Here is a 17,807-nt window from a genome sequence, read left to right as displayed (position 1 = left end):
TATATACATATGTACTATATATATATATCACACACACATGCACACACATACATATTGAATAGTATAAGCATTTGGAGGCAGCTTGCTTTTCTCACTTATAAAATATCATGAGCATCTTCACACATCAGTCCCTTTAAATCTACCTCATTTTCTTTTAGCACAATAGTCATCCATACTATGGATACCGTAATGTATTTAACCACTCCCCTATTGATGGACATTTACACTGTTTCTGATTTTTCTCTGTTATAAACAAGAGCATCTCTGTTCATGTATTTTTGGATATGTGTGGAGATGTTTCTTTAGGTTAGATTCCCAAGAATAGATTAATTTGGTCAGAAGGTATGTACTTATTAAATGTTGATGGATACTATAATATCAAAGTGACCTCCTAAATTTTGTGCTAAGTTACAAAGTAAGAAATTGTAAATAATTTTTTTTTAATTTATTTGGCTGTGAGGGATCTTTAGTTGTGGCACTTAAACTCTTATTTGTGACATGTGGGATCTAGTTCCCTAACCAGGGGTAGAACCTGGGCCCCCTGTACTGGAACTGTGGCGACTTAGCCACTGAACCACCAGGGAAGTCCCTCAAGACTTTTGCTATGTTTAGGTAAACCAGACTTTCTTTAAAATCACCTCTTTCCTCCTTTGGTGATTATGAAAAATGAACTCTTTGTGTCTTTCTTTTAGGAACTATAGATTTGGCTTATTGTGACATTCTTTACAGAGACTTGAAGAAAGGTCTTGAGGGACTTATGCTCGAAAGCCTTCTTCATCTAATCTACTTAACAACTCCCTATGATATGGCTTCTCAGTGTGACCCTGATTGGATGATATACTTCAGGCAGGTGAGAAGATAAGATTTTGCAATACAGGCTAAAATAATTAATCACAATATGATTTTTATCATGTGATTATTCTTTTTTTTTTTGCTATTAAAATATACTTGAAATTGGGCCTTTTGAAAAGCCCAATTTCAAATATATTTTCATAGCCAGAAAAAAGACTCAGACGATAAAGAATCTGTCTGCAATGCAGGAGACCTGGGTTTGATCCCTGGCTTGGGAAGATCTCCCAGAGAAGGGGAATGGCAACCTAGTCCAGTATTCTTGCCTCAAGAATTCCATGGATGGAGAAGCCTGGTGAAGTCCATGTGAACTGCAAAGAGTCAGACACTTTTTGTGGCAAGAGCATTTTTTGTTTGTTTCACTTAAATATTTTCTGTTAAATGTAAACATGTTCATTGTCGAAAAAATAAAGAAAGGTGCAGAAGAGAAGAAAGGACCATGTCTGGTCCCCATCCCTTCAAGGTGGTTACTCTTGCGATGTGGGGACCACTACATTTTCTAATGCCTGAAATGTAAAGAAAACCATCGCTGATGGTTGAGAGTTTAATTACATGAAAGCTCTATCAGAGTCACACACAGTGTCACGTCCTGTCACACCAAACCCAGTGACGTTGATACCTGAGAAGGAATAATCATCTTTATTGCCAGGATCAAGGTGGAACTGGCTGTACCTATCACAAAACCAGGTGGTAGAGGACAGCCTACTATGATTTTACTCTGAACAGGCGGTGGCAGTATGCAGGTCTTCCCAGGTGACATAGTGGTAAAGAATCTACCTGCCAGTGCAGGAGACACAGGTTTGATCCCTGGGTCAGAAAGATCCCCTGGAATGGGAAATGGCAACCCGTCCCAGTATTCTTGCTTGGAGAATCCCATGGACAGAGGAGCCTGGCAGGTTACAGTCCATGAGCTGGTCATGACTGAGCACATGCGCACAAACACATGTATATAAACAGTGCTGCTGCTAAGTCGCTTCAGTCGTGTCCGACTCTGTGTGACCCCATAGACGGCAGCCCATCAGGCTCCCCCGTCCCTGGGGTACTCCAGGCAAGAACACCGGAGTGGGTTGCCATTGCCTTCTCCAATGCATGAAAGTGAAAAGAGAAAGCGAAGCCGCTCGGTCGTGTCCAACTTGCAGCGACCCCATAGACTTCAGTCTACCAGGCTCCTCTGTACATGGGATTTTCCAGCCAAGAGTACTGGAGTGGGTTGCCATTGCCTTCTCCGTATAAACAGTGCAGTTACTTCCAAAACCTTTCCCTCCTGTCCCTCCCCAGACATCTCCCGTATGAAACATAAACACAGTCCGTGAAAATCATAGACCATGGTTACAGTATTTGTGGCCATGTCTTTAAGTTCATTCTACTAAAGTTTGTTATATTTTAATAATACATTAAAAGTATTGCAAGCTTGTAAGTAAAATACTTGTAAGTAAATACTTGTGTTATTTGTATTACTTATAATGCAATACTTGTAGGTAAAATTTGTGTTATTTTTCATAGGTTTTATAATGATGAAAATGTGATATGACTACTAGATTTGGTTAATGGCAGACTTTTTAAAGTTACAGTTTAATTTTTCTCTATATTCTTTTTCTGTGTAGTTTAACCAACTCAGTCCAGCAGAACAAAATGTCGCTGCTCTGGTTGGAGTCTCTGAGAACTATATTGGGAAGAAAGCATCAGGTCAAGCTATTAGGAAGGTACGTACCGTAGTCTTTTTTTTTTTCTTTCCTAAATAGCTAAGTTCACGTAACCATAGTCTTTTTTCTTTCCTAAATAGCTAAGTTCACGTAACAGAAATTAATGCTGTCATCTCATCTCCTTTGTTGGTTTGATCGTTTTGGTTCACTTTTTTGTCTTTAATATAATTATCACTTTACTATTCAAAACATCTGCAAACCAGAAATTTAGGTATATTTTAAAAATAATGTTCTTTCTTGGTGGTTGTGAAGGCCCTTTTTAGTGTACCTTTGTATTTCTAAAATAGCCATGCACATCTAAGACTCTTAGCATAGGAAAAGGTCAACCTTATTAATCTATTTTTCTTAGGCTACTTATTATGGTTTAAATTATAACAATTGTAAAATATTTTCACAATGTTATAGAAGAGAATCCTGAAATAAGTTCAGTTCATGGGAGAAAAGTTTTCTAGAAACTTTTTCTTAAGCATCCACTTGGCATCAGGAATTCTAACATAAGACGAGTTTTTGGATTTTTGTTTTCGTTGGTGCTTTTCGTTGTCCCAAAGAACTACCAATGTGCTTGAAGTACATAAAGCATTTTAGTAGGTTGAAGCAGAGAAGCCAAGTACTCTTGTGTGGTATCTTATATTTTTGTCTTTTAAAGTTAAGTCAGCAAACAAGAATCAAGTTCTGAATGCGCCACTAACTGTACGAGAAGTAAAAATAATTCTTTGGCAAACACACATTCATTTCCTTAATTAACATAATTTTCTACCTCATAATAATTACGAGAAGGCAATGGCACCCCACTCCAGTACTCTTACCTGGAAAATCCCATGGGCAGAGGAGCCTGGTAGGCTGCAGTCCATGGGGTCACACAGAGTCGGACACGACTGAGCGACTTCACTTTCACTTTTCACTTTCATGCATTGGAGAAGGAAATGGCAACCCACTCCACTGTTCTTGCCTGGAGAATCCCAGGGACGGGGTAGCCTGGTGGGCTGCTGTCTATGGGGTCGCACAGAGCCGGACATGACTGAAGCGACTTAGCAGCAGCAGCATAATAATTACACTTTTTTTTTCAATTTTCATTTTCTTTGGTAATCTAATCTTCATTGAAGCCTAATGATCTTACCTACCATTTCCCTGTATATCTTTTAAATTTATATAGATATTACTATTTCATTTTGAAAAATGGAAGATGTTTTACTTACACTTGAATTGAATGGTGAAGCTGTCCCCTGTATTGAAGTATCAAAAAAGCATAAGTGCATGGTACTTCAGTATTCCTGTTGTCAATATTTAGATTGGGTCTTTTACCTCAGAAGTGACTATTGTTTAGACCTTCAGAATGTTGAATAAAAATATTTCTTAAAACCTTTTGTTTCAAACTCTAAAATATATTTAAAAAAACATATTAATCTGGAGCTCATTACCAAGTAATAAACACTTATAAAATCATGTTGCAATAATGCATCTTTTGAAACTTGAATCAGAATTTATTTTTGTTACATTTTATAAAACAGTCAATAAATGTTTTTTCAATTTATAATTATTTAAAATAGTATGAGCATGGATTTATCTTAATTACAAATGAACAAGTTACTATTTTAATACTTTATAAGTATCTTTTTAAACAAATTTCTAGAGAATATATTTGCTTAAAATCTACTTGATTTCTCCACATTGGAAAGGACCTTTTTAAACATTTCTTGTAAAAGATCTTGAAATTGGTATAAAGTGACTTATCTCGCCGTGTAATATAATTATGTCATTTTTCTTGGCTTAGAAAATACATTCTAAGCAAAAATCCGCAATGACTCAATTTATAGTTAATAATGAAGGTGCACTAAAGTTGGGAAATTAAAAAGTGATCTTTTCCTAGATGTTATTCAACTATCATGCTTTTTCAGCTTAAAGCTTTTAAAAGGGTGATCTAGTATCAAACATAGAGAATCTAAAATTCTTATGTCCTTCAATGTGCTCATCTAAGTTCTCAAACATTCTAAGTTCTCATCTTAAACATTCTTTTACTATAGTAGAGGATATAATTTTATATTTTAAACCTCCCTTTTCTCTTTAAAGTTCATTCTTTTTTTTTTTTTTCTCTGATTTCAAGCATGCGTTACTCAGTCTTTGAGTTAGCTTGGTATTAGCTATGAAATGCTTTACACAAAAAATAATCACTAGGCACCACAGGCCAAAGCATATATACAGAATAGAAATTATCAACTACAGGAAGCATTCAGTGTTTTAATTTCTGGAAACATTAATTATTTACCATGACCAGGTTTAAGTCATAGGAGCTAATATTTACTCTTAGTTTACAATATAAACAAGCTTATTAACATATTTATCTAAATAAACACATTTGTCTAATTTATAATCACAGTCATATATATATATATGTAGAATATATATATGTATGTGTGTGTGTGTGTGTGTGTGTGTGTGTGTGTATACCCAACCTGTAAGTACTACCTGAGGCTTCCCTGGTGGCTCAGTGGCTCAGACAGTAAAAGAATCTGCCTGCAATGCAGGAGACCCAGCAGGAAGATCCCCTGGAGAAGGGCATGGCAACCCACTGCAGCATTCTTGCCTAGAGAATTCCATGGACAGAGGAGCCTGGTGGGCTATAGTCCATGGGGTCACAAAGAGTTGGACACGACTGAGCGACTAACACTCAACACTATAAATTCTACAGTAAATGTAAAGGTTTCCCCAACTTCTTCTCTTCCCGTATTCTTTTCCTAAGGCTGCCATCACAAATTAGCACAAACCCGGTGTCTTAAAACAACAGAGCTTTATTCTGTTACAGGTTAGGAGGCCAGAAGTCTGAAATCAAGATGCTGGCAGAGTTGTTCCTTCTAGAGGCTTGAGGAAGAACCATCTTGCCTCTCTCGTGGCCTTTGGTGGTTGTTAGCAATCCTTGTAGTCACCATTTCACCACAGTCTGCCTCCTTCTGTCTTCATACCAGTTCCTCTGTCACTTATGTCCTCTCTCTTATAAGGATATCAGTCATTGACTATTGGGCTCAAGGGCCCCCTGTATATCCAGGATGGTTTCATCTCAAGATCCTTTGCTAATTACATCTGCAGAGATTCCCTTCCAAATTAGGTCACGTTCAGAGGCACCAAGGTTTAGGAATTGAGTATATCTTTTGAGGAGGGACAGTTCAACTCACTACACTCCCTACAGAAGGAAATTTAAATTGGAAACAGTTTGACATATCTCTTTTTTTATACACTTGGAAAAAATAATACTTTGAACTAACCTAAAGTACATTTGTTATGACTTCGATTTATTTCTGTAGAACCACTCTGTCCTCTCCCTGCTGTGTGCAGCTTCATTCTCATTCCCTTTTGTCCAGTTTGAATGTGGTGTACATTTTAAGCAGGTCCAATACATGAATTTATTTGTGTCTTTCTAGAAGGTGGACAAGAACATTGTCAACAGACTGTACCTGTCTTTCATTCTTTATACTTTGCTCAAAGAGACCAACATTTGGAGTGTGTCTGAAAAGTTTAACATGCCTCGAGGATATATACAAAGCCTTCTCTCTGCAGCTGCGGCATTCTCCTCCTGTGTGTTACATTTCTGTGAGGTAATTCCATTAACTAGATGATACATGCTTGGCACATAATGATGTTTTGGTCAAAGTGAACAGAACTCTTTTTAAAAATATTTATTTACTTATTTTAACTGGAGGATAATTACAGTATTGTGATGTTTTTTGCCATCAATATGAATCGGCCACGAGTATACATGTGTTCCCTCTCTCCTGAACCCCCTCCCTAGAATTCGTCCTGTTGACTGATTTTTCGGTTTACACTCTTTGTCCTCATCCTAAAAGCATTCTGTTCAAATCCCTCCACCTCTGCCATGTTTCCTCATAGTAATTTTGCTCAGAGTCGTTGTTCGCCTCTGGCTTTACGCAACTTCCAGAGTTTACCAAAGGGCGAGTCCTTTCTGAGCCCCCTACCACACATACTGAATTCTGAAATATCTTACGACATTTCAATCCTGCGAATCTCTTCTGTTTTGCAGGAGCTTGAGGAGTTCTGGGTTTACAGGGCCCTTTTGGGAGAACTCACCAAGAAGCTGACCTACTGTGTAAAGGCAGAGCTAATCCCGCTCATGGAAGTGACTGGGGTTTTAGAGGTTAGTGACTTGTTAGCTCCCCAACTGAGATGATTTCAGCTCACAGGAAAATCAGATTTTACTGTTGTGTCACAGAGTAAGTGGCAACAATAGCCATATTACTGATTTATCATGGGAATCTTTTTTATTTGTTTTTAATAAATTGCTGCCCTGGCCTCCCCCAAATCCCTATCAGTCCAGAAGCAGTCCTGATGTAAAATCACATTTGTGGATAAATGTAACAGTAGAGACAGGGTGATTCTCCCCAAGTGCGCGTGCCACCCCTCTTTCCTCCAAGCATGCATGTGTGCCGTACCTTCCTCCTCTCCAGCAGAGACTCACCTTCTGACTCACTGTCAGTTTAGAGAGTGCTAGTTGAAGGCGGTGGCCACTCGGTGGCAGTGAGGGTTATTTACATTTTCTAAGAGAATGAGATGAAGGTTTCCTCAGCTGGTTTCTCAGCTTTCTATTTTTGATCGACCCTTGTTTTCTGTTTATTCTGTTATTCAGTTCTTGAACCAGAGGAATTCTGCTTGGGAAAGCGTGCACACTCATACATACACTCACAGACACACTCCAGAGGTCCCTGTGTAGATAGTGAGAACATTCTAAGGATACTAAACTAAAACATTTGATTGAGAATTTGAACTAATGCCCCTCCCCCAAGTACCCTAAGGAGTTTTTTATTTGTTTCTTTAATATTTAATTAATTAATTAATTAATTTTTTACTGTGTTGGGTCTTAGTTGGGGCATGGGGTATCTTCATTGTGGCACGTGGGACCTGTCATTGTGGCACATGGGCTTAGTTGCCCCACAGCATGTGGGATCCTAACCTTAACCAGGGATCGAACCCACATCTTCTGCATTGGAAGGTGGATTCTTAACCACTGGATCACCAGAGAAGTCTCCAGGTTTCTAATTGCTGATTGCTGCTGCTGCTGCTAAGTTGCTTCAGTCGTGTCCGACTCTGGGTGACCCCATAGATGACAGCAAACAGGCTCCCCCGTCCCTGGGATTCTCCAGGCAAGAACACTGGAGTGGGTTGCCATTTCCTTCTCCAATGCATGAAAGTGAAAAGTGAAAGTGAAGTCGCTCAGTCGTGTCCAACTCTTCACGACCCCATGGACTGCAGCCTACCAGACTCCTCTGCCCATGGAATTTCCCAGGCAAGAGTACTGGAGTGGGTTGCCATTGCCTTCTCTGATTTCTGATTGCAGCACACATCACTTGACTTCAGCTGCACAGAAAACTAGCTCTCTGGCACTCAGATTAGAGCCACCTAAATTATTTTAAAATTCTTCTAAAACACTTTTAAAATTCCTTCAGGCTGATGTGTTATCTTTTCATATTTACTTTATTATCTTAGTTTATCCCTGTCTCTTGCAAGTGAATTTTTCCTTTCAGTAAAACACTTAATTATTTTTTCCTAATCCCCAATTCTGATCCTAATGATTTTTATAAATACTTTGCAGGGTCGAGCAAGACAGTTATACAATGCAGGTTATAAAAGTCTAACACACTTAGCTAATGCAAATCCTGAAGTGCTGATAAGGACAATTGATCATTTATCAAGACGCCAGGCCAAGCAAATTGTTTCATCAGCCAAGGTAAGCAAACAAGGCATTTTTTAATCTTTATGATATTTTACAGAGTTATCTCCTTATACTTTAGACATATTAACTATAGGCACAAAAATATATATTCACAATATGTGGATAAAAATAGTGCATATGTCATGATACAAGGCTTGTTAAAAAGAGAAAAAGGATCTCCTGAAAAATAAAGGCACTTTTAAGAGTTCATTGACATATAAGGAACTCTGAACTCATTGAATTCTGCCTCCTATTACTCTTGTCACAGAAGTCCTTTCCTCAGCATCCCCAACATCTGGTCTTCTCACCTTTAAACACCCCCACTGACAAGGAATTTACAACCTGGAGAACTAAGTTTTATTTTTGGACTCAGTGTTACCAACAGCATCCCAGTATAATGAGGCTGCCTTAAAATGCCTACCATGGCGTCATAGTACTACCTCTGCAACCAGGCTCTTCCTTTTCTCATTTGGTGATCTTTCACATACTTGAAAGGAGATCCAACCAGTCCATTCTGAAGGAGATCAGTCCTGGGTGTTCTTTGGAAGGAATGATGCTAAAGCTGAAACTCCAGTACTTTGGCCACCTGATGCGAAGAGTTGACTCTTTGGAAAAGACTGTGATGCTGGGAGAGATTGAGGGCAAGAGGAGAAGGGGACGACAGAGGATGGGATGGCTGGATGGCATCACTGACTCGATGGACGTGAGTCTGAGTGAACTCCGGGAGATAGTGATGGACAGGGAGGTGTGCTGCGATTCATGGGGTCGCAAAGAGTCAGACACGACTGAGCGACTGAACTGAACTGAAAACAGCTCTTGTTGCCTCCCAGGGTTTCTCTTTTCTGTTTCTTTCACCTGTAGTCAACAGTCTACTCTTAGGTTCACTATCCTGGTTACACTTTGCTAGGTGCAATCCAGGTTGTCAGTACCCTCCTGCCCCATGTGGGTAAATCCATTATGCAGCAGTTAGGGGTTATTTGGACTGCCCAGGTGGCTCAGCAGTAAAGAATTCACCTGCCACTGCAGGAGACACGGATTCAATCCCTGAGTCGGGAACATACCCTGGAGAAGGAAAAGGCAACCCACTCCAGTTTTCTTGCCTGGAAAACCCCATGGACAGAGCAGCCTGGCGGGCTACAGTCCATGGCATCGTATCCAAGAGTTGGACACAATTTAACAACCCAATAGCAAGGGATTATTTCCTTCTTGATCTCAACTATATTTCCATCCTTGTGGTCTGGAATTGTGTAGTTGTGTGTGTGTGTTTTTTTTAAGTTCATTGTTACACTATTGTCATATATAAATCGAACTGACTGAAAAGTAAGTTTCCAGCTTGCTTTTTTGAAAGGCTCTCCCATTGTTTGTATTTCTGTGACTGATCTTCACCACAGCCCTCTCAGGACACTACAACTTGTCCTATTAGATAAGGAGTTCTTTGGGTTGATAGGGTTGAAATTGTAATTATTTCATTGCTGGAGCACCTAGCACGGTATTCAGCCTATAGTAGATGTTTAACAAATATTTGAATAACTAAATAAATGAGATTTAAAGAAATGAAGTGATTTACTCAAGGAAACATAGCTAGTCAGTAAGTAGTAGAGCAAGACTATAGTATTAGACTATATATTATTAAAGATACAAAGGGGAACTTCCATGGTGGTCCAGGAGTTAAGACTTGCCCTTCCAATGCAGGGGGTCTGGGAGCTAAGATCTCACATGCCTCACAGCCAAAATACCAAAACATAAAACATGAGCAATATTGTAACAAATTTAATATAGACTTTTAAAGTTGTCCACATCAAAAAAAAAAACAAAAGTATACAGAGGGAACTGCAGTATCAATGGCCAAAATATTTAATAAGTGACTTTAAATGTCAAAAGTATTAGACAACTTCAGGCACAATAATGTGCATAATGTTATGCTTTATATCAAATTGGTAGAGAGAGTGGTTATTTTCTTCTATGATTTTTATTGAGCTTTTTGTTATAAAATGTTGTAAGAGAAATAATGCAAGTGTTTCACACCAATATACACAAACCCAGTGGCAACAAATAACAACATTTGATTTCCATTGTTTTTAAAGAAAGGGGGAATATCATTATTCAAATATTCATTGACATCTACTATGTACTAGGTTTAGAAATACTTTCTTTGTTTATCATGCTCCTTTTGAAATTAACCATATTAGTTTTAGGAGCTTGAATAAAAGTTTTCTTTGAAACACTGATAGTGACAGCTTATGGTAAATGGTGCTGCTGGATTTGTAGTCTTTGAAGGAGAAGGTTTAACTCCAGGACCAAAGAAGATTCTCAGTCACTCAGAGCTTTGTATGCAAAATTTTATTTTAAAGTGACAAAACAGAGAAAGCTTCTGACATAGACATCAGAAGTGGGTAGAAAGAGTACCTGCCTCACTAGTTTAAGTTGGGCCTTATATACTTCTCAACTGGCTGCTGAGAATAGAAAAAAAGAATGCCTCAAGGTTATAAGAGTTCCACCAGACCCTTTCCCAAGGCATACATCCTGAGATAACTTTGGCACAAGATTAGCCAGGGAGAACGGGTCCAGGGCAAGGTCTCTGGGCTAGATACACCGTTGCTGTGTAATCAGGGGTACAAGTCTTGAGAAACAGGTTCCCAGGCAAGATTCTTAACAATTATAATCATTTAACATAGAGCCTAAGGAAAGCATTTCCACGAGTAAGACATTGTGCTGTGTGATCGTTAGTTCAGGACCTATAGAAAGCCTAATGTATCGCGCAAGATACATTGTCGCACAAGGCTTAAGGAAAGCATGAGCCAGCATGTTCACCTCCTTCAGTTCAGTTCAGTTCAGTCGCTCAGTCATGTCCGACTCTTTGACCCCATGGACTGTAGCACTCCAGGCCTCCCTGTCCATCATCAACTCCCAGAGCTTGCTCAGACTCATGTCCATCAAGTCAGTGATGCCATCCAACACCCGGAGCTTGCTCAAACTCATGTCCATCAAGTCGGTGATGCCATCCAACTCCTGGAGCTTGCTCAAACTCATGTCCATCAAGTCGGTGATGCCATCCAACCATCTCATCCTCTGTCACCCCCTTCTCCTCCCACCTTCAGTCTTTCCCAGCATCAGGGTCTTTTCCAATGAGTCAGTTCTTCGCATCAGGTGGCCAAAGTATTGGAGCTTCCACTTCAGCATCAGTCCTTCCAGTGAATATTAAGGACTGATTTCCTTTAGGATTGACTGGTTTGATCCCCAAAGGGCCCCAAGCTTTTAACTCTTTCAATAGGTTTTTAAAAGATAGCATACTAAACTGTGAGGATTAATAAAATCTATATATATAGGGTAACATTTTTAAACCAATTAAATTTTTTCAAAATTGTCTTAAATTTTATAGGTTAAAAGTTAATTTTAAGTGGCTGAGTCTTCAATAAAACAAACCTTTGAGAGTATTAAAGCTCCATTATTTTTGGTATACCAAATGCAGTGATCAGCTAAAATGGCTTTAAATGCCTCAGCTTCATTTACTATAATTGCTGTTCTTAAGTGACCATCTTTCAATCTCATTATTAGTTTTAATATCTAGATTATGCTGATACATAAAGATTCAGGTATTGAATAGATGGTGGTAAAATGTTAGCAGTTCCCTAACAATGCATATTTTTGCTTCACATCTTGATTTTTTTTATTGTAGATGCTGTTGCACGAGAAAGCAGAGGCTTTGCAAGAAGAAGTAGAAGAATTATTGAGATTGCCTTCTGATTTCCCTGGTATTGTGGCCTCTTCTACTGAAAAGGCATGAGGCTATCTGAGGAGCGTTTTTAAGTATGAATTATTTATTGTACATGCATTTTATTAAAGCTCTCCTATAAGTTATAAATGAAAAAAATATATTTTAACTATATATTAAGAACTGTGGCTGATGTTTGAATAGTCCTCTCATCCATACTTACATAAATAATTATGCATTATTTCTCTAATCAAAAGTCTGGCATCCACCACAAAATGAAATCCAAGTTTCCCAGTGTATCCCCAGCCTACCTTTGCAGCCAGACCTTTCATTATCCTCTTACCCATTTCTTTCATCAAACTGGACTATTTGCAGTCCCAGAATTTTCCCTGGGATTCATAAACCCACTATTTCCTATCTGCCTTATACTATTCCCAGTGCATGGATAATTATCTTTAAAATGGATTATATACTTTGTTTCAACTAAAAATGCTCAAATACTGTCTCCTGTATGAAATTGTCTAAGTTCAGCCTTATCCCCACCCTATCCATGGGTTCTTTCCCTCCTCTAATTATTGTGAGCCCCTCATTCATGCCCAGGTCTTTATAATGCTTTATTAATGTCTGAAATCCCCTAGAGGGCCAAAACCTGTGTTATGGTCTTTGTATGACACATAGCACCTACCCAGTTTGCTGCACAAAGTAAGGACTTCTGTGAAAAGTGAATTCTTACTCAAATTGATAATTTAAAGATTCTCTTTAAACACAACTTAAATATTACCTCTCCCCCCTCCCTTTTCTGATTCTTAGGTCAAATGTAGATGACTGGTTAAACTGGGAAGAGTAATTACTATTATTTATAAGTACTGAACTGGTTTAGTTCAGTATAAAGCTTATGAAGCTTTCCTCACATGTCTGAGAGACATCCATTGGCAACTTTGCAGATAGATCCACAGTCTCAGTGCTCTGTGCCTCAACATTTAGCTCATTGTAACATGGGCACACCTCAGAGATGTTATGAGTTCAGTTCCAGACCACCACAAAAAAGTGATTGTTGCAATAAAGCAAGTCATATGAATTTTTTGGCTTCCCAATGCATATGAAGTTATGTTTACACTATACCGGAATCTATTAAGTGTGCAATAGCATTATGCCTAAAAGAAAACAACATATATACCTTAATAAAAAATATTGTTGAAAAACTCTAACCATCATCTGAGCCTTTGCTGAGTTGTAATCTTTTTGTGACAGTAACATCAAAGATCACGTTAACAAATGTAAGAATAATGACAGAGTTTGAAATATTGTTAGAATTACCAAAATGTAACACAAAGATACAAAGTGAGCAGATGCTGTTGGAAAAATGATGCCAATAAAATTAGAGTAATTTGACCAAGGTCCTGTGCTATTGATATTTGTTGCAAAGCAGGGACTTCGGACCTCAGTTCAGTTTAGTTCAGTCGCTTAGTTGTGTCCGACTCTTTGCGACCCCATGAATCGCAGCACGCCAGGCCTCCCTGTCCATCACCAACTCCCGGAGTTCACCCAAACTCATGGACGATCCCAATCTAAAGTCCATGCATGCATGCTCAGTCCTGTCGACTCTTTGCAACTGCACAGACTGTAGCCCACCAGGGTCCTCCATCCATGGGATTTCCCAGGCAAGAATACTGGAGTGGATTGCCATTTCCTCCTCCAGGGGATCTTCCTGACCCCAGGGATCAAACCTGCATCTCCTGCATTGGCAGGCAGGTTCTTTACCACTGAGCTGCCTGGGACACCAAAGTCTGTGCACTTAACCATTATACAGTCTGGCCTTGGTAGAATTTTCCCTGTTTTGTCCTTCCGGGGTGTCTCTTTCACCTGACCTTGATTTTGTCTCCAGCATGACATCACATCACCACACCTCACGCCCTCGTGTGAGGTACAGGACAGCATCCTAATGCCCTGGTGGAGTCCCGGGCTGCTCTGCATGTATTCTATCTGTTGCAGCTAAAAAGTTGTAAGAGAGCAGCTGGCCGCCTGCTGGCTGCTTGGACTCAGCCATGAGGTTGTCCACAGTCCACTGGTCCACAGTTGAGTCTTCAGTGTTTTAAAATCTAGACACCCCAGCTGTATTAGTTTGCCCAAGTGAGTAAGTCTGTAAGTAAGCCCTGATTCTTGCTAATCAATTTATGAGGCTGATATATAGTTTATTTTATTAATTTATTAAGATTAGAGGCAGCAGGTTGGAGGAATACCTTTTCAGAAACTAGAAAACCTGTGCCTGCAGTTTGGGACCATCTGCCCTGCCCCCAGTCAGTGTGTCAGTAAGGTGAGCCAACTGAAAGTGTACCAAGGGTAGTGATGGCTGCTCAGCCCTAAAAGATTTTAAAATATAAAGAAATTGACAGTTCAGCTCTAGAGAAGAAAAGTAGATTAGTGGGAACACAATAGAGAATAAAAATGGATTCAAAGACATTTAAGAATTTAATGTGTAATAAGCATGGCCAACCTAGATAACATATTGAAAAGCAGAGACATTACTTTGCTAACAAAGGTCCGTCTAGTCAAGGCTATGGTTTTTCCAGTGGTCATGTATGGATGTGAGAGTTGGACTGTGAAGAAAGCTGAGTGCCAAAGAATTGATGCTTTTGAACTTTGGTGTTGGAGAAGACTTTTGAGAGTCCCTTGGACTGCAAGGAGATCCAACCAGTTCACTCTAAAGGAGATCAGTCCTGGGTGTTCTTTGGAAGGAATGATGCTAAAGCTGAAACTCCAGCACTTTGGCCACCTCGTGCGGAAAGTTGACTCATTGGAAAAGACTCTGATGCTGGGAGGGATTGGGGGCAGGAGGAAAAGGGGATGACAGAGGATGAGATGGCTGGATGGCATCACTGACTCAACGGACGTGAGTTTGAGTGAACTCCAGAAGATGGTGATGGACAGGGAGGCCTGGTGTGCTGCGATTCATGGGGTCGCAAAGAGTCGGACACGACTGAGCAACTGAACTGAACTGAACTGAAGCATGGTTTTTCAATTTTGATTGATAGAAACCCAGGTATATCTAGCTTAAACAAAAAAGAAAATATAGTGGCCACATTCTTAAACATGACAGCAATCACACTGGTCTCGGAGCAACTGGAACCAGAGACTAGCCTCTCAGGGCTTGCCACCTCTTCTTTGTCAGGCAACTCTAGACCGAGTGACTCAGTGGCTTCAAGATGAAAGCAGAAAGAGCTCTCTGCTGCCATCCCAGGGGGAGAAATCCCTGAAGAGATTCTGTTTGGTCTAATTGGTCCTTCACCCGCCTCTGAGGCCAAGATCTAGAGTTTTTGCTTTGTGTTAGTTTTTTCAGAAGTTGGAGGGAAGGAGTGGTGGGCAAAGAAGTACAGAGAACACTTAAGTCACAGTGGAGAAGATGGATCACTCCAAGAATGGCTTTCAAACGACGGCTGCATCACGTTTTAGGAAAATATTCAGCTGAATTTCAACCTGTGTTCTTAAACCAACTTAAGTTTTAGGTAAAATGAGAAGATCTGAATGTGGACTTCTTGGTGGTGTCATCTGACTTCTCTGAAGCATCAAGAAGTGTACCTATAGTTCCCTTGAACTGAGCTTCAACACATTAAAATTTTAGCAATTCTTGTGTTGCTGTCCAGTTTTCCCTTTTGGATTTTTTTCAAGCTATGAGCAAGAGTGCCCATTTCTAGACTGCTTAACTTCACAATGACCTTTCTTGTGTCCTAGCTTTTTTGGATTTGCATTATGAGCTTAAACAATCACCACCAAAAGAAAAAAAAAGAATTTTTTTTTTCTATTGGGTACAGCAAATTTTTGATCAAGTTTAAGCATTTCAAATGCAGCTATCCTCTCAACAAATATCCAAACTGCTATTTTTTTCAGGAAGGACTAAGAATCACTGCAGCTTTTGGATTCCATACCAATATGATAAAAAGTAGTACAAAGACATGTAAGCATTGTTATACTTAGTTTTCTCTGACAATTTCCAGTAATTTAGAATCATACTGATAAATTTGCATTTTCTTTTGTTACTGTCAATGATAATAAAGATGACAATAAACCACCATTTATTGAGGGCTTACGCGGATGTGAGAGTTGGACTGTGAAGAAAGCTGAGCGCCAAAGCATTGATGCTTTTGAACTGTGGTGTTGGAAAAGACTCTTGAGAGGCCCTTGGACTGCAAGGAGATCCAACCATTCCATTCTGAAGGAGATCAGCCCCGGGATTTCTTTGAAGGGAATGATGCTAAAGCTGAAACTCCAGTACTTTGGCCACCTCATGCGAAGAGTCAACTCATTGGAAAAGACTCTGATGATGGGAGGGATTGGGGGCAGGAGGAGAAGGGATCGACAGAGGATGAGATGGCTGGATGGCATCACGGACTCGATGGACGTGAGTCTGAGTGAACTCCAGGAGTTGGTGATGGACAGGGAGGCCTGGCGTGCTGCGATTCATGGGGTCGCAAGGAGTCGGACATGACTGAGTGACTGAACTTAACTGAACTGACTGACCCTGTGCCAACAATATGTTAAATGTTTTGTATGCATACAGATTCCTTACTGAGGAATCAGGTACATTATCGTTTTCTACCCTGTGTTACAAATTAAGAAAGTGTGGCTTGCCCAGGATCACTCCATTGATAAGGAAGAGAGCCTAGGTCACAGCTAGATTAGACTGGTAGTTCTTTCTTTGTGTTTATTCATATGGGAATGGGAACTCTCTCCACTATTCTTACCTGGAGAATTCCCATGGACAGAGGAGCCTGGTGGGCTACAGTCTATGGGATTGCAAAGAGTTGGACACAACTGAGTGACAAACACACACACATACGAATTCGCATTACAGGCTACCCTATGTGTGTTTGGAAAGGATTTGATCAAGATGGCTGCTGCTGCTGCTGCTGCTAAGTCGCTTCAGTCGTGTCCAACTCTGTGCAACCCCTTAGATGGCAGCCCACCAGGCTCCCCTGTCCCTAGGATTCTCCAGGCAAGAACACTGGAGTGGGTTGCCATTTCCTTCTCCAATGCATAAAAATGAAAAGTAAAAGTGAAGTTGCTCAGACAGCATATATAATAGGCCTTCCTCCTGCCTAAAATGCTATGAAGTGATGACAAATATGATGTGATAAATTAGCATGCTTCATTTATAAAATAGTCTTTTGATCTCTCTCTTTCGTACGTGGTTGCCCAAGTGATTTGTGGTCACTTGGAGTACTTGAAGATATGATAATTCTCTTTCAGGAGAGCATATGTATGTAATGTATAAAAATTTTGCTATTAGAATTAACACTGCCACTCAAGAGGAAATGAATGATTTTACTCTAGCTGAACCAAATGTATTAGATGATTAAACCTCCCCCAAAGGAGATTTATGCACAGAGAAGTTTCCTTTTTTATAGAAGTTAACTATGGTAAATACCTACCATTTTTATTAATTGCATCTTCTCCAGTGAAAAGATTTTTTATTTATCCCTTCAACAATTTAAATAAAATGTAGAAGTTCTATCCGTACTTGACTCAAAAAAAGCAACAGCAAAAAAGATCCGATTATCACGGAGATTGGAAGTTTGCATCCCTAATTTCTGAGGGGTTTTATGAGCCGTGTATTCCATGATATTTCCCCTAAGTTTGTTTTCTGTCTTCAAAGAGGCATAAAGTGTGTTATTATAATAAAGAGATAGGTATAAAGCTAGGGAAATGTAGGCTACCAGCAATGTAAGTATAAAGAACCAGCTATTATAATGCTGTGTGCTAAATCAGTGTCTTTTATAATAAAACATAATATTACTGTATGATAACACACAAAATTGGAAAAATTCTACTC

General features: G+C 39.5%; 1 protein-coding gene across 1 annotated transcript in view; it reads left to right on the top strand.

Annotated features, from left to right (window-relative positions):
* HELQ (helicase, POLQ like) overlaps nucleotides 1-12,052 on the top strand; it is a 40,813-nt gene extending 28,761 nt beyond the window's left edge. The window contains exons 13-18 of the mRNA XM_052642197.1: nucleotides 693-850; nucleotides 2,454-2,552; nucleotides 5,966-6,139; nucleotides 6,583-6,696; nucleotides 8,149-8,283; nucleotides 11,945-12,052. Coding sequence (XP_052498157.1) covers nucleotides 693-850; nucleotides 2,454-2,552; nucleotides 5,966-6,139; nucleotides 6,583-6,696; nucleotides 8,149-8,283; nucleotides 11,945-12,052 — 788 coding nt within the window. The remainder of the gene's footprint in view (nucleotides 1-692; nucleotides 851-2,453; nucleotides 2,553-5,965; nucleotides 6,140-6,582; nucleotides 6,697-8,148; nucleotides 8,284-11,944) is intronic.
* Nucleotides 12,053-17,807: the final 5,755 nt, after the last annotated feature.

The sequence above is a fragment of the Budorcas taxicolor genome, chromosome 6 (genome assembly GCF_023091745.1).
Source record: "Budorcas taxicolor isolate Tak-1 chromosome 6, Takin1.1, whole genome shotgun sequence".
Taxonomy (NCBI): Eukaryota; Metazoa; Chordata; class Mammalia; order Artiodactyla; family Bovidae; genus Budorcas; species Budorcas taxicolor.
This window is presented reverse-complemented; position numbering and strand designations above follow the sequence as displayed.